This window comes from Scyliorhinus canicula, chromosome 1 (genome assembly GCF_902713615.1).
Source record: "Scyliorhinus canicula chromosome 1, sScyCan1.1, whole genome shotgun sequence".
Lineage (NCBI taxonomy): Eukaryota > Metazoa > Chordata > Chondrichthyes > Carcharhiniformes > Scyliorhinidae > Scyliorhinus > Scyliorhinus canicula.
Window position 1 is genome coordinate 191,899,345 of NC_052146.1, and position 18,987 is coordinate 191,918,331.

The window sequence follows — 18,987 nt, forward strand, 5'->3', positions numbered from 1 at the left end:
AATCTTTATTAATGTCAGGTAGGCTTACATTAACACTGCAATGAAGTTACTGTGAAAACCCCCCCAGTCGCCACACTGCGGAGCCTGTTCGGGTACACTGAGGGAGAATTCAGAATGTCCAATTCACCTAACCGCACAAATGTGAGGTAATGCATTTTGGAAGGTCTAATACAAGTAGGGAATATACAGTGAATGGTAGAACCCTCAAAAGTATTGACAGTCAGAGAGATCTTGGTGTATAGGTCCACAAGTCACTGAAAGGGGAACACAGGTGGAGAAGGTAGTCAAGAAGGCATACGGCATGCTTGCCTTCATTGGTCGGGGCATTGAGTATAAAAATTGCCAAGTCATGTTGCAGCTGTATAGAACCTTAGGCCACACTTGGAGTATTGTGTTCAATTCTGGTCACCACAGTACCAGAAGGATGTGGAGGTTTTAGAGAGGGTGCAGAAGGGATTTACCAGGATGTTGCCTGGTATGGAGGGCATTAGCTATGAGGAGAGGTTGAATAAACTTGGTTTGTTCTCACTGGTACGAAGGAGGTTGAGGGGCGACCTGATAGAGGTCTACAAAATTATGAGGGGCAGAGACAGAGTGGATTGTCGGAGACTTTTTCCCAGAGTAGATGGGTCAATTACTAGTGGGCATAGGTTTAAGGGCGAGGGGCAAGGTTTAGAGGAGATGTACGAGGTAAGTTTTTTTTTTACACAGAGGGTAGTGGGTGCCTGGAACCCGCTGCCAGAGGACATGGTGGAAGCAGGGACGATAGTGACATTTAAGGGGCATCTTGACAAAGGTGCTATGTCTTTTCGTCCAACGTCATTTCGTCCAACGACACTTCGTCCACGTCTTTTGGTCCAACGTCTTTTTGTCCGCCCGTCTTTTGGTCCAACGTCACTTCGTCCAATTATCCAATTACAAATAGTTTAATTTAGTTTTTCAATGTAACTGCTCAAGGATCCTCTCCACCTATTTCGCCTCTTGAAGTTGAGTTCTGCATTTGTGCTGCTTGATCTCCAGACATTATTAAGATAAGCTGCAGGATATTCACCCATGTATGCTCCAGCGTGATGAGAGCCATTGTATCTGATGGAATATTTGATCATTTCAGACCTGTAATGTCAGAACCCACTGTCAACCAGAGGTTTTAATCACTCGACGAAAATCGAGTTTAAACCTGCTTCTTTCAGAACTGCACTCATTGTCTAAATCCAATTAGACTCCCACTTATATCTGTGTCTGTCGGAATTGTAGAATATCAAATCATCTTGTCCTCTCCCCATTATTCTCTCTCGGGTACAGTTCTGGAAATCTAACTTTTAGGGAATTTTGGGAATTTACAATTTACATCAATTTTAAGTAATTTCGGGAATTTTAAGTAATTAGTAAACTTTTAGATTTTATTACTGCATTTTTAGATTTTTTAACTTTTTAACTGCATTTTTCAACTTGCATTTTACTTGCATTTTATCAATTACTTGCATTTTAGCAATTAAATTCACTTGCTGTATTGTACTTGCATTTTATCAATTAAATGGTTTTATACGGAGTTAATTTGTAATTGGATAATTGGACGAAGTGACGTTGGACCAAAAGACGGGCGGACAAAAAGACGTTGGACCAAAAGACGTGGACGAAGTGTCGTTGGACGAAGTGACGTCGGACGAAAAGACGCGACACGCTTGACAAATACATGAATAGAGGGATAAGGACCCCGGAAGTGTGGAAGAGTTTAGTTTAGACGGGCAGCATGGTCAGCGCAGACTTGGAGGACCGAAGGGCGTGTTCCTGTGCTGTTCTTTTCTTTATACTTTGTTCTTTCGGGACTTGTGGGAGGAAATATTAGTTCGGTGGTTGTTTATGACTGGCGCAGAAGCGATGGGCCAAAGGGCCTTCTCTGTGCTTATGATTCTTAAGGCCTCTCATTTTAGGATCTCACTTTTCTCACTCAATGGATTTAGCCTTATTCTAGCTCAAGTCCCTGGATATGTTTATCAACCGAACAACACAGTCTTGCAGAACCTCCTTGGTGAGGCTCACAGCAATCTTGATGACACAAATTCTCCAGTGAGTCATTGATTCGATCCCTTTAACCAGAGAGTTAAATGGTCTGGTTGATTCTGGCAAAACTGAAGCAGTCACAGCAAAATGGTCCAATTCATAATCTCTGCTCTAACTCTGACTCCAGCTTTCTGTCCTTTTTTAACTGTATTGTGCACACTGTTCCTTGCAAATGTGCTTTCCCTGGTCACGCCTCTGCTGCAGAACTGAACCCACATCAAAGGTTGTGTGTGTGTGTGTATATGAGAGCGAGAGACGCCACAAGCTGTAAGGTGATACCCCAATTAATTGCTATTGTTGCTTTCTGGTTAGCAAGCTCCCATCTTAACAGTAACAGAGAAGACAGAGCCCAGTTCATGGCTTTGCCTTTGTCTCGTTTGCAACCTCAAGTCACGCTAGTTTCACAGAAATAGAATGGCCTCATAGCCAGGAATTCCAATTGCATCTTTTTCCATAATTCACTCTGATTTCACTTCAGATTTACAGGGATGGCTCACAGTGTTTGTCACACTACTTGCATAATATCAATTTGTAGTGTGTCATTGGAAAATGATGTAACTAACTTTAATGTTTCCAGGTAGTAAAATGTTCAAAGGGTGAATTTTGGAACTATTACCTGAGGCAAATTATTTTTTCTAAAGTAAACTGTTGAGTATTATTGGTTTAGGAGGTCAGAAAAATGCTACATTGATAGACTATCCCTTGTCCGAAGCTTGTGGTGGGTCTTTGATGCCAGCTTGCCTTTGTGTCAGGACATTGCAAATTCAAGTCTTTCCAGAGACTTGAGCACAAAATCTAGGCTAGCACTCCCATTGCAACAATGAGGGAGTGCTTCACTGTCAATAATGCCGTCTTTCAGATGAGGCATTAAACAAAGACCCGGACTGTACCCTCACATGGATGGAAACAATCCCAAGACGCTAATTTGAAGAAGAGTAGGAAAGCTTTCCTTTCTGTCCTGGGTAATATTTTGCACTCCTGAAACAGAGTACTTGGCCATTATTACCTTCCTCCTTGAGGGACCTTTCCGTGTGCAAACTGACGACCGTGTTTCCATTGCAACAATGACTACACCTCAAATGGCATTTAATCAGCTGTAAAGCACTCTTATGACCTGCTGATGTTCTGAAAGGTGATATGTAAGTATAAAGGGGGGGGGGGGGCACCGTGGTGGCACAGTGGTTAGCATTGCTGCCTCACAACGCCAGGGACCCAGGTTCAATACTAACTTTGGGTGACTAACGAGTTTGCATGTTCTCCCCGTGTCTGCGTGGGTTTCCTCCGGGTGCTCTGGTTTCATAAGAACATAAGAACTAGGAGCAGGAGTAGGCCATCTGGCCCCTCGAGCCTGCTCCGCCATTCAATTAGATCATGGCTGATCTTTTGTGGACTCAGCTCCATTTTCCGGCCCGAACACCATAACCCTTAATCCCTTTATTCTTCAAAAAACTATCTATCTTTACCTTAAAAACATGTAATGAAGGAGCCTCAACTGCTTCACTGGGCAAGGAATTCCATAGATTCACAACCCTTTGGGTGAAGAAGTTCCTCCTAAACTCAGTCCTAAATCTACTTCCCCTTATTTTGAGGCTATGTCCCCTAGTTCTGCTGTCACCCGCCAGTGGAAACAACCTGCCCGCATCTATCCTATCTCTTCCCTTCATAATTTTAAATGTTTCTATAAGATCCCCCCTCATCCTTCTAAATTCCAACGAGTACAGTCCCAGTCTACTCAACCTCTCCTCATAATCCAACCCCTTCAGCTCTGGGATTAACCTAGTGAATCTCCTCTGCACACCCTCCAGCGCCAGTACGTCCTTTCTCAAGTAAGGAGACCAAAACTGAACACAATACTCCAGGTGTGGCCGCACTAACACCTTATACAATTGCAACATAACCTCCCTAGTCTTAAACTCCATCCTTCTAGCAATGAAGGACAAAATTCCATTTGCCTTCTTAATCACCTGTTGCACTTGTAAACCAACCTTCTGTGACTCATGCACTAGCACACCCAAGTCTCTCTGAACAGCGGCATGCTTTAATATTTTATCGTTTAAATAATAATCCCGTTTGCTGTTATTCCTACCAAAATGGATAACCTCACATTTGTCAACATTGTATTCCATCTGCCAGACCCGAGCCCATTCACTTAACCTATCCAAATCCCTCTGCAGACTTCCAATATCCGCTGCACTTTTTGCTTTACCACTCATCTTAGTGTCATCTGCAAACTTGGACACATTGCCCTTGGTCCCCAACTCCAAATCATCTATGTAGATTGTGAACAATTGTGGGCCCAACACGGATCCCTGAGGGACACCACTAGCTACTGATTGCCAACCAGAGAAACACCCATTTATCCCAACTCTTTGCTTTCTATTAATTAACCAATCCTCTATCCATGCTACTACTTTACCCTTAATGCCATGCATCTTTATCTTATGCAGCAACCTTTTGTGTGACACCTTGTCAAAGGCTTTCTGGAAATCCAGATATACCACATCCATCGGCTCCCCGTTATCTACTGCACTGGTAATGTCCTCAAAAAATTCCACTAAATTAGTTAGGCATGACCTGCCTTTTACAAACCCATGCTGCGTCTGCCCAATGGGACAATTTCTATCCAGATGCCTCGCAATTTCTTCCTTGATGATAGATTCCAGCATCTTCCCTACTACCGAAGTTAAGCTCACTGGCCTATAATTTCCTGCCTACCTCCTTTTTTAAACAGTGGCGTCACGTTTGCTAATTTCCAATCCACCGGGACCACCCCAGAGTCTAGTGAATTTCGGTAAATTATCACTAGTGCATCTGCAATTTCCCTAGCCATCTCTTTTAGCACTCTGGGATGCATTCCATCAGGGCCAGGAGACTTGTCTACCTTTAGCCCCATTAGCTTGCCCATCACTCCCTCCTTAGTGATAACAATCCTCTCAAGGTCCTCACCTGTCATAGCCTCATTTCTATCAGTCGCTGGCATGTTATTTGTGTCTTCCACTGTGAAGACCGACACAAAAAACCTGTTCAGTTCCTCAGCCATTTCCTCATCTCCCATTATTAAAACTCCCTTCTCATCCTCTAAAGGACCAATATTTACCTTAGCCACTCTTTTTTGTCTTATATATTTGTAAAAACTTTTACTGTCTCTTTTTATATTCTGAGCAAGTTTACTCTCATACTCTATCTTACTCTTCTTTATAGCTTTTTTAGTAGCTTTCTGTTGCTCCCTAAAGATTTCCCAGTCCTCTAATCTCCCAGCAATCTTTGCCACTTTATATGCTTTTTCCTTCAATTTCATACTCTCCCTTATTTCCTTAGATATCCACGGTCGATTTTCCCTCTTTATTCCGTCCTTCCTTTTTGTTGGTATAAACCTTTGCTGAGCACTGTGAAAAATCGCTTGGAAGGTTCTCCACTGTTCCTCAACTGTTCCACCATAAAGTCTTAGCTCCCAGTTTACCTTAGCTAGTTCTTCTCTCATCCCCTTGTAATCTCCTTTGTTTAAACACAAAACACTAGTATTTGATTTTACTTTCTCACTCTCCCTCCATCTGTATTTTAAATTCCACCATATTGTGATCGCTCCTTCCGAGACGATCCCTAACTATGAGATCATGAATCAATCCTGTCTCATTTCACAGGACAAGATCTAGGACCGCTTGTTCCCTCGTAGGTTCCATTACATACTGTTCTAGGAAACTATCGCGGATACATTCTATAAACTCCTCCTCAAGGTTGCCTTGACCGACCTGGTTAAACCAATCGACATGTAGATTAAAATCCCCCATGATAACTGCTGTACCATTTCTACATGCATCAGTTATTTCTTTGTTTATTGCCTGCCCCACCATAACATTACTATTTGGTAGCCTATAGACTACTCCTATCAGTGACTTTTTCGCCTTACTATTCCTGGTTTCCTCCCACAGTCGAAAGATGGGCAGGTTAGGTGCATTGGCTATGCTAAATTGCCCCTTAGTGTCAATGGTTGACTAAATTGCCCAAAAGTTCGGTGTGGATATGGGGTTAGAGGGATAGGGTGGAGCAGTGGACCTAGGCCAGCTGCTCTTTCAGAGGGCTGGTGCAGACTTGATGGGCCGAGCTTTCTAGTCTTCCAAGTAACTGAAGTCCTTAATCCAGGTATCGTTCCAGGAAATCGCTTCTCCCACCTCGCCAAGCCATCCTTCCTGAAGTGTGGTACCCAGGATTCACCACAATACTCCAGTTGGGGTCTAACCAGTGTCCTAACAAGGTTCTAAGCCATTCTTTCTATTTTTATTCTTTTGCTTCTTAAACCACATTCTCCTGCAATGGCATTAGGTGGGCAATTTAAGGATTCTGACCAGCAACAACGAAAGATATTAATCTTTATTGTCACAAGTAAGCTTACGTACATTAACACTGCAATTAAGTTACTGTAAAAATCCCCGAGAGGCCACATTCCGGCGCCTGTTCGGGTACACTGAGGGAGAATTCAGAATATCCAATTCGCCTAACATCACGTCTTTCGGGACTTGTGGGAGGAAACCGGAGCACCCAGAGTAAACCCACGCAGATGCAGGGAGAACGTGCAGACTCTGCACAGTCAGTGACCCAAGACGGGAATCGAACCAAAGATGGTGACGTACTTGCTCCTGTGATATTACTGTGTTGTCCATCTTGGTGACAAGAGATAATAGAATTGGAAGGTTCTGTCAAATTAACCTTGCTGAGTTGTAGAATCACAGTGGGCAGGAGTCATTTGGCCGGCTCATTTCTGTGCTGGCTCTTTGAAAGAGCTGTCCGATTTGGACGGGTGGTCGCTTTTTTTCCCTACAACCCTGCAAATTAGGCCTCTTCAAGTATATGTTCAATTGCCTTTCATTAGTTTCTGTGGAATCCAACACCACCACTTGGTCATCTTGTGCATTACAGATTTTAACAACATTTCTCCTATTATTTTGCCTGTTATTTGAAGTCTATGGGGCGCGATTCTCCGCTCCCCAGGCCGGGTGGGAGAATCGCGGGAGGGCCGCTCTTGCACCCCCCCCCCCCCCAAATGCCGTGTCGCGTTTTGCGACATGCCGCTCGGAGAATCGCGGGTCGCTGTTTTTCACGGCGACCGGCGATTCTCCGGCCCGGATGGGCCGAGCGGCCTGCCGTTCCCGACCTGTTCACGCCGGCGGCAGCCACAGCTGGTCGCTGCCGGCGTGAACAGCGTGCGAAAGGTGAGTTTGGGGCCTGTGGGGGGCGGAGAGGGGATTGAGCACCACGGCTGTGTTCGGGAGGGGACTGGCCCGCGATCGGTGCCCACCGATCGTCGGGCCGGCGTCTCCAAGAGACGCACTCTTTCCCCTCCACCCCCCCCCCGCAAGATCAAGCCACCTCGTCTTGCGGGGCAGTGGAGGGGAAGACGGCAACCGCTCATGTGCGGGTTGGAGCCGGCCAACCTGCGCATGCGCGGCTGACGTCATTAGGCGCTGCCGGCCGCGTCATTCTTGGTGCACCGCCCGGCGGCCGAGTTTGACGAAACGCCGCTCCTAGCAGCCCCTAAGGGGGGGGGGGGTGAATAGGGGGCGAGGAGTGGCCTCCGATGCCGTCGTGAAACACTCTGGGTTTCACGAAGGCGTCGGCCATTGTGGAGAATTCCGCCCATTATCTCTGGTTGCCAACCCACTTGCTAGAGACGATAGTTTCTCCTTACCCCTCATTATTTTAATGTTATCATTAGGTTTTATCTTAACCTTCTTTGCTTTGAGGAGAACAATCCTAGCTTCGTTAATCTCTCTATATAACCACATTCCCTCATTCCTGGTGGATTGGTTATGCAAAATTGCCCCTTAGTGTCCAAAAATGTGCAGGTTAGGTGGGGTTACAGGGATAGGGCAGGGGAGTGGGGCCTAGGTGGGGTGCTCTTTCAGAGGGTCGGTGCAGTCTCAATGGGCCAAAGGGCCTCCTTCTGCACTATAGGGGTCTATGATTTCTTACCGTATAACAGCAACAATACTTGATTGTGAGGGCCTTTGCGATGTCTGATGCTGTGAAAGTCTCTGTATTAATGCAGTCTGTAAATACACAAGCTTTTTAGTACAATCTCCGCATTTTCTCTTGGTACGTCTCACAGAAAATAATGATGATCTGTTAACCTGTTTTACAGAAAGGAGATATTATAGATATAATCAGCAAACCCCCAGGAGGGACGTGGATGGGCCTGTTGAACAATAAAGTTGGAACATTCAAATTCATCTACATGGATATTGTGAATGAGGAAGTGGAGAAACCTAAAAGACCAAGGAGGAGGAGACGGGGAGGCAAACATCCAAAACCCAAAACTGTTCAGGAGCTCCTCCAACGTATTGGTCTACAGGTTAGTTTCTTCACTTACTCTAACTGCACCCTTATTCGACAAAGCCGCAATAGTGCAATCCTCCCAGGGAAAGAAAGTTTTTGAGTTTACAGAACAGAACCCTAAATTTGATGGTAATTTCATAAACGTAATTTTCTGGTGAATGGTGAGGAACAAGTTGAGAGAGCAGACAGATGTAAAGCACATGCGGTATAACGTAGGTAAATGTGAGGTTATCTCCACTTTGATAGCAAAAACAGGAGGACTAATTTTTTTCTGAATGGATATAGATTGAGAGAGGGGAATGTGCAACAAGACCTGGGTGTCTTTGTACACCAGCCATTGAAAGTAAGCATGCAGGTGCAGCAGGCAGTAAAGAAGGCAAATGGTATGTTGGCCTTCATAGCAAGAGGATTCGAGTTCAAGAGCAGGAGTGTCTTTCTACATTATGCAGGGCCTTGGTGAGACCACACGTGGAATACTGTGTGCAGTTCTGGTTTCCTTATCTGAGGAAGGATGTTCCTGCTATAGAGGGAGTGCAGCGAAGGGTTACCAGACTGATTCCTGTGATGGTGAGACTGATGCATGAGGAGAGATTAAGTCAGTTGAGATTATATTCGCTGGAGTTTAGAAGAATGTGAGGGGAAATTTCCTAGAAACCTATAAAATTCTAACAGGACTAGACAGAGTAGATGCAGGAAAGATGTTCCTGATGATGAGGGGAGTCCAGAACCAGGGGTCACGGTCTAAGGATACGGAGTAAACCATTTAGGGCTGAGATGAGAAGAAATTTCTTCGCCCAGAGAGTGGTGAACCTGTGGTATTCGCTATCACAGAAAGTAGTTGAGGCCAAAACATTGTATGTTTTCAAGAAGGAGTTAGATTTAGCTCTTGGGCTGAAGGGATCAAAGGATAAAGTGGGACGCAGGAACAGATTACTGAGTTGGATGATCAGCCATGATCATAATGAATGGCAGGGCAGACGCGAAGAGGGGGAATAGCAACTCCAGCTCCTATTTTCAATCTTTCTATGTTCTATTTATGTCTCAGTATCAGAACAATGAGATAAGGATTGAAATAGCTCGGTAACATTTTGGAGAGGGCCTTAAGTTAAGGTGGCATGCGGCGCAGTGGTTAGCACTGGGACTGCAGCACTGAGGACCTGGGTTTGAATCCCGGCCCTGGGTCACTGTCCATGTGGAGTTTGCACATTCTCCCCATGCCTGTGTGGGTTTCACCCCCACAACCCAAAGATCTGCAGGTTAGGTGGATTGGCCTCACTAAATTGCCCCTTAATTGGAAAAAAATATAGTTGGCTACTCTGAATTTAAAAAAAAAGATAAGGTGACTTGGCCTCCCACCAAAATCTGGCAAGAGCCGTCTGAATGTATTGAAATACTGGTCCAATGACATATTTAGGACTCCATGCTATTTCCATCTCAACAACAACAAAGTTCTGAAAGGCTCTTTAGGCCTTTCCACTGGGCCCCAGGGGCAGGTCTATGAGAAGGTCCTACAACTTGCCCAGTAGCTGATCTAGAGGGGGTTGTCAAAGTTGCCCACAAGGTCCCAGGAGCCTGCTGATTAAAAGGTCCTCCAACTTGCATGGCAAGCCCAGGAACAGACATGATAGAAATTAGAATCATAAAATGATATACAGTGCATTCGCCCATTGTGCTCATAGAAGCTCTTTGAAAAAGCCACTCAATTAGATCCAGTACCTGCTCTTTCCCATAGTCCCTTCAATTTATTTTTGTTCATTCAAAGGACGCAGGCATCGGAAGGTGGTGGTGAGCTGCCTTGCACCATTTCAACGGTAGCATTGTGGATAGCACAATCGCTTCACAGCTCCAGGGTCCCAGGTTCGATTCTGGCTTGGGTCACTGTCTGTGCGGAGTCTGCACATCCTCCCCGTGTGTGCATGGGTTTCCTCCGGGTGCTCCGGTTTCCTCCCACAGTCCAAAGATGTGCAGGTTAGGTGGATTGGCCATGATAAATTGCCCTTAGTGTCCAAAATTGCCCTTAGTGTTGGGTGGGGTTACTGGGTTATGGGGATAGGGTGGGGTTACTGGGTTATGGGGATAGGGTGGGGTTACTGGGCTATGGGGATAGGGTGGAGTTGTTGACCTTGGGTAGGGTGCTCTTTCCAAGAGTCGGTGCAGACTCGATGGGCTGAATGGCCTCCTTCTGCACTGTAAATTCTATGATTCTATGATTTCAGCCCATATCGTGTAGGTACACCAGAGTGCTGTCAGGGAGTTCAAGAATTTTGGCTTGGCGACCGTGAAGGAATTATTTATCCAAGTTATTCCAGATCATCATAACTCGCATGGTTTAGAAAAAAGTCTTCATGTCACCTCTTGTTCTTTTGACAATTAAGTTTTGGTTCCTGATCCTTCTACCATTAGGAAACCGTTACTCCTTATTTACCCCATCCTTGACTTCAAACACCTCTATCAAATCTCTGTTCATCTTCTCTGCTTTAAGAAAACAACCCCAATTTTTCTAGTCTTCCAAGTTACTGAAGTCTTTAATCCAGGTACTGTTCCAGTAAATCACTTCTCTGACCTCGCCAAACCATCCTTCCTGAAGTGTGGTACCCAGGATTCACCACAATACTCCAGCTGGGGGCCTAACCAATGTCCTATCAATGTTTAGCATAACTTCCTTGCTTTTGTAATCGATTTATAAAACCAAAGATTCCACATGGCAGTTTAACAGCTTTCTAAAATTTTTCTATCACCTGCAAGACTACACCCCAAATTTTCTTTGCTCCTGCACGCCATTATTTTACCTACCAAAATGAAGCACTTCCCTACGTTAAGTTTCATCAAACATGCATTAAATTTCTTCAGCCATGCGTCAGCCCATTTCACCGGTCCGCCTGTGCCTTCCTAATGTCCATTAGTATCCTCATCACTGTTTAGTACATTTGAGATCTGTGCCATCTGTCATATTCTCTGTATGCCCAAAAATCGGTCATTAATATCTGTAAGAAAAGGGCAGTGATGGTAATACCAATCCTGGGAAACATCCACTGCATATCTCCTGCAGTTGAAAAGACAACAAGTTCACCACTACAGTACTCTTTATTTTCTGTCCCTTGCCCAATATGTGCCACTTTAACCCCATTCTGGTTAGTTCCAAAATTTCAACTTCACATCCCTCATCAATCCTCTCTGTTAATTCATCAAAGTGTAACATGATTTGGTTTTAACAAATCCATTCTGCCTTTCCTTTATCAACCCATAATTCTACAAATTCCTCCCACTCTCCTGTCAGGCCCCAGGGCGAGATGCATGGTAGGCCATCTGACCTGGCCACTATGCCCCAGGAGCACACCATTGAGAAGGTCATAGAATCTCTACAGTGCAGAAGGAGACCATTCGGCCCATCGAGTCTGCACTAGTCCTCTGAAAGAACACCCTATCTATGCCCACTCCCTCGCCCCATCCCTGTAACCCCATCTAACCTTTGACACTAAGGGGCGATTTAGCATGGCTAATCCACCTAACCTGCACATCTTTGGACTGTGGGAGGACACGGGGAGAACGTGCAAACTCCACACACACAGCCACGCAATTAAAATTGAACCCAGGTCCCTGGCTCTGTGAGGTGGCAGTGCTAACCACTGTGTCACCATGTTGCCCAGGAGGCTCTCTGATCTCCCCTGACCTCCCTCACTGCCCCCATTTAATAGTCACCATCACTCTTGTCTTTAACGTTTACAGCAACACATGCCGACTCTGCTATTGAATGGGTACGAGGACCTGGACACGTTCAAGCTGCTGCAAGAGGAGGACTTGGACGAACTGAACATTCTGGAGCCGCAGCACAGATCCCGACTGCTGACGGCCGTCGAGCTCTTGCACGAATATGACAGTAAGAGCAATGCCTTTATTTGGTAGTAAAAGTTGCAGTCATACTGTTGAGGCAAGAGGCGAGGAATAAATTTATTGCTGCATCGCCTCAGTTAATGTTAATGAAATAGAGGAAGCGTTGGATTTTTTTGGAGATGCTGAAACATCTCAAATGCACAAAACGCAATCGATTCCTTTTTGAATAACACTGCTCGTCAAGTTAAATGTTCTCTAGGTGTAACGTTAGATTTCTGCAGTATGGGAGGAAACCGCTTGGCTAATTCTGCGAGTCCCTATTGCTCTGCACATACATGAAATGTTATTTTTCAAATAGTTGCTCTTTTTATAGATTCACTGTGCCCATGTTTCTGGTAGATAACCTTCTTTGTGGAAAACAGAAAAAATCTCCTAATCCTAATAGGGCAGCGCGGTAGCACATGTGGTCAGCTCAGTTGCTTCACCGCTCCAGGGTCCAGGTTCGATTCCCTGCTGGGTCACTGTCTGTGTAGTCTGCACGTTCTCCCCGTGTCTGCGTTTGTTTCCTACGGGTGCCCCGGTTTCCTACCACAGTCCAAAGATGTGCAGGTTAGGTGGATTGGCCATGCTAAATTGACCTTAGTGTCCAAAATGGTTAGATGAGATTACTTGGTTACGGCGATAGGGTGGAGGTGTGGGCTTAAGTGAGGTGCTCTTTCCAGGGGCCGGTGCAGACTCGATGGGTCAAATGGCCGCCTCCTGCACTGTAAATTCTATGATTCCCTTAATTCTTTATTTTTGATTTTGTGCGACCTCATAGAAATTACAAAATGGGAACATTTGACAACATGTCCTTCCAGGAATGCAAATATTCCGAATCCCATATCCTTAATCACCCTTCCCTTCATCCAGCTTTCTAACCTTCAATGTTGACATGGCCTCTGTTTCTTCCTGTCCAAATGGATACTCGTCTCATTCCCTTCCTGCCATCTCGTTCCGGCCTGTCCCTCCAAGGCGCATTACAACAATCCTTCAGCCTCCTGTATGCAACAGAGTGCCACCAGCTTTTCCTCAACTTCGGAAAACCAAGCAGTGGAAGATAATTGCTGCAAGTGTGGTTATCCAGGAGCTTCCACAATGCACAGAGATTGCATGTGACTGGCTTCACCCAAACCTCTCCTCAGTTGCTTTCTCACAGAGATTTAATAAAAATCAAGCAGAACAACTCTGTGAGTTAACTCCTCCAGTATAACTAATGGAATCTTATAAGCTGTTCAGGACGGAGTTAGGCCCCCACCTATTGGGCATGTTTAGTGAAGCGATGGAAATGGAGTCGTTGCTGGCTACGTTGGCGCTGGTGGCAATTTTTCTGATCCCCAAAAAAGGGTAAGGATCCATTGTAGTGCAGATCCTATAGGCCCATCTTGCTGCTGAATACAGATGTGAAAGTCCAAGGTGTAGATGAGAAGGTGTCCATCGCCACAGGTGGTTTTGGAAGACTGAACCGATTTTGTGACGGGGAGGCAGCTCTGTCGAAATATTAGGAGGTTGCTGAATGTAATCTGAATGCAAGTGCAGGAGGTGATGGTGTCCATGGACACGGAGAAGGCCTTTGGCTGGGCAGAGTGGAGGTACCTGTTTGAGATTCTGGGGAGGTTTGGGTTTGGGCTGAGATCTGTGGCGTGTGTTCAGTTGTTGTATGCATCCCCCTGGCAAGTTTGCGAACGAATCAGACGAGCTCAAGGTATTTTGGATTGTATAGGGGGACGTGGCAGGGGTGCCCGCTGTTGCCGCTGTTGTTTGCATTGCCGATTGAGTACTTGGTGATTGCACTTAGTGCTTCCCATGAGTGGCGGGGATTGTGAGGGGTGGCAGAGAGCACCGGGTGTCGTACTCCGAAGAACTGTTGTTGTTCGTGTTGGACCCATTGGAAAGCAAGGGAAGAATCATGGGTTCACTGGAGAGGTTTGGGGCTTTTTCAGGTTATAAATTGAATGTAGGGAAGAGCGGCACGGTGGTGCAGTGTTTAGTACAGCTGCCTCACGGTATTGAGGATCTGGGCTCGATTCTGGCCCCGGATCATTGCCCGTGTGGAGTTTGCACATTCTCCCCGTGTCTGCGTGGGTCTTACCCCCATAACCCAAAAAGATGTGCAGATCCAGTTAATTGCCACACTAAATTGGCCCTTAACTAGACATAAAGAATTGAGTACTCTAAATTCAAACAATAAATTAATTAAATAAATAAATTGAATGTAGGTAATAGTGAGGTGTTTCTGGTGAATGCTGTGTGGCAGGGACATTGCCATTTAAAGTGGCAGAGGAGCGGTTTCAGTACCAAAGGATCCAGGTAAAGCATGAGTGGGCCACAGTGATAGGTGGAACCTGATGGGGTTGGTGGAGGAGATCAAGCGGGGACCTTAAAAGGTGGGATAGGCTGCACCTGACATTGGTGGGAAAGGTGCAGGTGGTGAAGATGAATGTGCTGCCAAGGTTCTTGTTTGTGTTTCAGTCCCTCCTGATTTTTATCCCAAGGCCTTTTTATCGGAAGGTTGATGGGCTATCCTCGGAATTTCTGTGGGCAGGGAAGGTGCCACGGGTGAGGAGGGCCTTGTTGCAACGGCAGAGGCAGGAAGTAGGGTTGGCGCTCCCGAACGTGTTACATTATTATTGGCTGGAGAATGTGGGGCGATGGGGGGAGGGGGAGGAGGCGGACTGGGTCAGGTTACAGGAGGTGCCTTGCAAGGGAACAAGCCTGAGTGCTTTGGTGAAAGCCCCGTTGCCGCTCACTCCGAGGAAGTACACGGGGAGTCAGTTAGTGGAGTCATCTAACACCGTCCGAGAGCCAAGTAATAAGGCAGAGACCGGCTCAACACAACTAGCACACAAATCACCTCGTAGTAGTTCCTACTATTGAGCAGCTAAACTAATGTAAATTAAACTCATCATACAATAAAATAAAGAAGAATTTCACTACTTAGCAACTGACACTAATTGTGTTTACTGATTGTTTTCATTATGTCTTTTACACCTCTGCTTTATTTGCACAGTTGTACTCTCAGCATTAACCAGCCTTTAATATTTTCTTCCCATAGGTAACAGTGATAAAGATCCAGCTGGTGAATGTGCCTCTCGGGAGATCTTGCCCCACCTTTCCAAGCACATTGATTCAGACCTGCACAGACGGGCTCCATGGGATTCAGGCTGCTTTGAGGAGAGTGGCTATCCTGAGAATGGTATGGGTGACTAAAACTAACTCTAAAGCAATTATCTTCTCCAGATAAGGCACTCACATTCTCAGGCACTTGAGTACACAACGCATGTTAATGCTCCAGTGCAGTACTGATGAGTCTGCCGCACTGTTGGAGGTGCCATCTTTTAGGATGAGGCAATGAACTAAAACCCTCTGCTGCCCTTCTGAGAAAAAATTTAGTATTTTGCTGGACCATCTGCCATGCATTCCAGTTAATAAATCTGATAGATTTCAAGGGATAGATCTCGGGGGAGAGCACTTTAATAAGACCAAAATTTTAAAATGTGGATGTTGGAGCATCTTTGTTTTTCTCTCTTTGATGTTTACAGCCTTTGGACTGACAAGGTAATGCAACAAGAAAGACAAACAAATAACTGTGTGGAGATCTTGTGAATCATGTCTCAAGGAAGATTCAGTGGAAGCTATTCCAAAAGGTCCTTGGTGCATCCATGTGAGCAAGATTTCCCTCAGTCGGGGGGAGGGGAACGCCTCCTTGCCTCCTGTTCTCCGAGGAGAACACTAGGCCAAGGGACTGAATAAATGATTCACTCGGATTGCATATGTTGACGCCCTCCAACCCCATTGAATTTCTCCCATTTTGAGGATGGACCTATAAAAGGAGAACCTGCTAAATTCTGAGGGTTGGCTACAGTTGTGAGAACTTGTCCCCATGCTGTTCAGAAGCACCAATGCTTGTTAAGCAGGGACACAGGAGACTCCTCCTGCAAGAGTTTTGTTTGGTGTTGTTGCAAATTGAAGAGAAGGGATTTGTGTTTATATAGGCAAGCATATGAAAATGGTGGGCAGGAAAAGCTTGCGGGTACAGTAGGAGGCCATTCAAACCTGCTCTGCATTCAGTTAGATCATGTCTGATCCACATCTTGCTACAACACCCTGGGCTAGTGCGTAGTCAATTTCGGCCCCACTTGACTCAGAATCACAATACCCAAGGTCTTTGGCCCTTGGCTGCCCAATAATTGCAGTCACCCGGTTTGTAAATGTAAACACAATTTTATTAATAGCAAGAAGTATAAAGAGTACAACTGGTTTGCCATTATCTATTATTATTCACAGCCTTTCTGGAAAGAGAGAGAGAAGGTTCTTCTCTTTGTTTGCAGCGTGTAATGGTTTTCCTGTAGATGCAGGTTCTCTGCAGCTCCAGGAGTACAGCACTCACAGCCTTTCTGGAGAGAGAGAGAGGTCCTTGTCTTTGTGTATCCAGGAGTCGAGCTGAGCTCCTTGGGACTCTCAAAATCATTCCATTGGGATATGATCCAATCACCACTTGTACCAGGCAGAGTACGGCCTTTTGACCAATTCATTGGCCACCAGCCAATCAATCAAACAGAGTCCCTCCCGATCTCTCTCTCTCTCTGGTGCCGACAAGTCTGAAGCTCCTGTTCAAACTAGCAGTGATCAGCAGTGTTCTCCCCTGTAACTTCTAAATTCCTCATTCTCTCTGCTGCTTGACTTAAAGATGCATGTCCATTAATCATCCATGGATCAAAAATGATAACGGCAAAATAAAAAAAGGGAAAATAGGGGAATAAACAGGAAGGACGCCTTATAATCTCAATTCCATTTTTCCACTTTTGCTCCATATCCATTACCAAACTGAACTCGAACTGAGATGCGAGTGACTGGTGCAACTGAGCTAAAGTTGCCAGCCGAGCACTGTTCCTGCCGTCAGTTAGAGGCGGCTGCTTTTAACTGAGTTTGTGTTTGCATTTTCAGAAAACTCTTAACTGGTTTTACTTGCCTTTAGGAAAAAGCAGGAAATCTTGGCCACTAGTGGCCACAGGGTCATCGGCAAACCTTGGGACGCAGTCCAGTTGCCCAGCAAACTGTCCAGCACTTCACCTTGCAAAATCTATTGAGAATTTACACATTGGAAGAGATAAAGAGAAACATAACACTAAGCCTCGGGTCCCATGTAGTTCCCTAAAGGCAGTCTACAGACATTTTAGTTATCATGGGCATTCAATGCCCCTCAAAAGGACAAGTTGCCAAAAGTTGCGGGTCAGCGTAAGTTTTGAGGACTTGTCACATGCCTGTGGCATTCCAAGGCAATGGCAAAGAGCAAGAGCTCACTCTTCAGATGAGTTCCACATCAAAGCTGGTTCTCCATCAAACACTGTCTCAGAAATGGGAACTCGTGTTGCTCTGCCTCTGCAAGGCAAATGCAGTATGCAGCCAGAAGTCACGAGAATTTCCTGCGAGAGGCCTCCCCGCTGTGGTGCAAGTGTGCTCTGCAGGCCAAGTACAGTTCCTTGTGTGCCTGCAAAAACATGTCACGCACAAATCAATGCTAATGTTCTCCAGACTACACACATAAAGGATCTGGTGTCCAACCAACTTCAGCTCTCCGAAGAAAAGAAAATCCCATCTTCAATTATAAAGTGCAACCTACCCAATCAACCCACAATGCCTCCGAGAATTCAGCAGAACCACCATTTTACAGAAGGACATCGAGAGCGAGCTGAGAATTGTAGTTCAACAGAAAGCAAGACACTTGCAACCGAAAACAGGGCACATTCCAGAAACAGGTCCCAACCACCTCCAGTGCCTGCCAAGAAATGCAGAGGGAAAATGAGAAATGGTATCCATCCTGTGCCTCATGTTTTAAGCAAGTCAACCCCTTCCAGCGGCAGTAGGTATGGAGTGGCCTCTAACTTGCACGTTGAATGTTCCACTGCAGAGGTGGTCAACGCAACCCTGGCTACTCAATCTCCTTGCTTATCAGAGGCTGCACAGACAGAGACTGCCTGTCCACCACAGCTGGGAGTTAAGTTGTGTACTGTATCCGGAAGAAAGGCCTCCTGGAGGAGAGAAGTAGAACTGGAAATGCTAATAGAAAACAAACTGGAATCAGAAGCAATTGATCTTACAGAGCAGCCCTACTCTGACAAGGTACAAGCAAAGCTAATTATTCCTCTTGGGCACAAGTGTTATTGTTTATTGCCGGTACTGAGTTAGTTAGCCTAATTTAAGGGAGTGTGAATCTCCTGTTGAATTACACGGAGAAGTGATCCACTGAGCAGACTTGAGACAGAAAATATCTGTGGGGGGCCTTAGAAAGGTGGGTCTGAGTGGAGTAGACATTCTGATCAACACCGCTGAGATTCAGCATTCACCGCCACATTACATTGCCATGAAACCATTCTGACAATCCTGGGCAATCATCCGGCACAAAACACCCAACTCGCAATTTGAGAAAGGGTCAGCATCTGGAGCCACAGGCAGTGGGGACAGAGATCCTGGAATTCCCCCAGCCCCAACTTGTTAATAGCAATGATGACAACTCATTAAACATCTAAGACAGTTTCCACACCAATAAATATTCAATGCTGTCACAGGGAGACTAAGTCCCGACGCCGGAGTGAAAACCGGAGTGTTTGACACTCCGTGCTGCGTCATTTACGCGCCAACCCGCGCATGTGTGGTTGCCGTCCTCCCCGTGGCCGCCCCACAAGACGATGGATGGAGGAAAGGAGGTCCTCCTTCAGAGATGCC

At 45.7% G+C, this 18,987-nt stretch overlaps 1 protein-coding gene across 6 annotated transcripts in view; it reads left to right on the forward strand.

The window, feature by feature from the left end:
* The window catches only part of sash1a (SAM and SH3 domain containing 1a), a 194,808-nt gene that overhangs the window by 169,244 nt on the left and 6,577 nt on the right, over positions 1-18,987 (forward strand). For all 6 annotated transcript variants that reach the window (XM_038805204.1, XM_038805214.1, XM_038805233.1 and 3 more), the window contains 4 exons: positions 8,198-8,407; positions 12,118-12,268; positions 15,317-15,457; positions 17,240-18,384. In XM_038805204.1, coding sequence (XP_038661132.1) covers positions 8,198-8,407; positions 12,118-12,268; positions 15,317-15,457; positions 17,240-18,384 — 1,647 coding nt within the window. The remainder of the gene's footprint in view (positions 1-8,197; positions 8,408-12,117; positions 12,269-15,316; positions 15,458-17,239; positions 18,385-18,987) is intronic.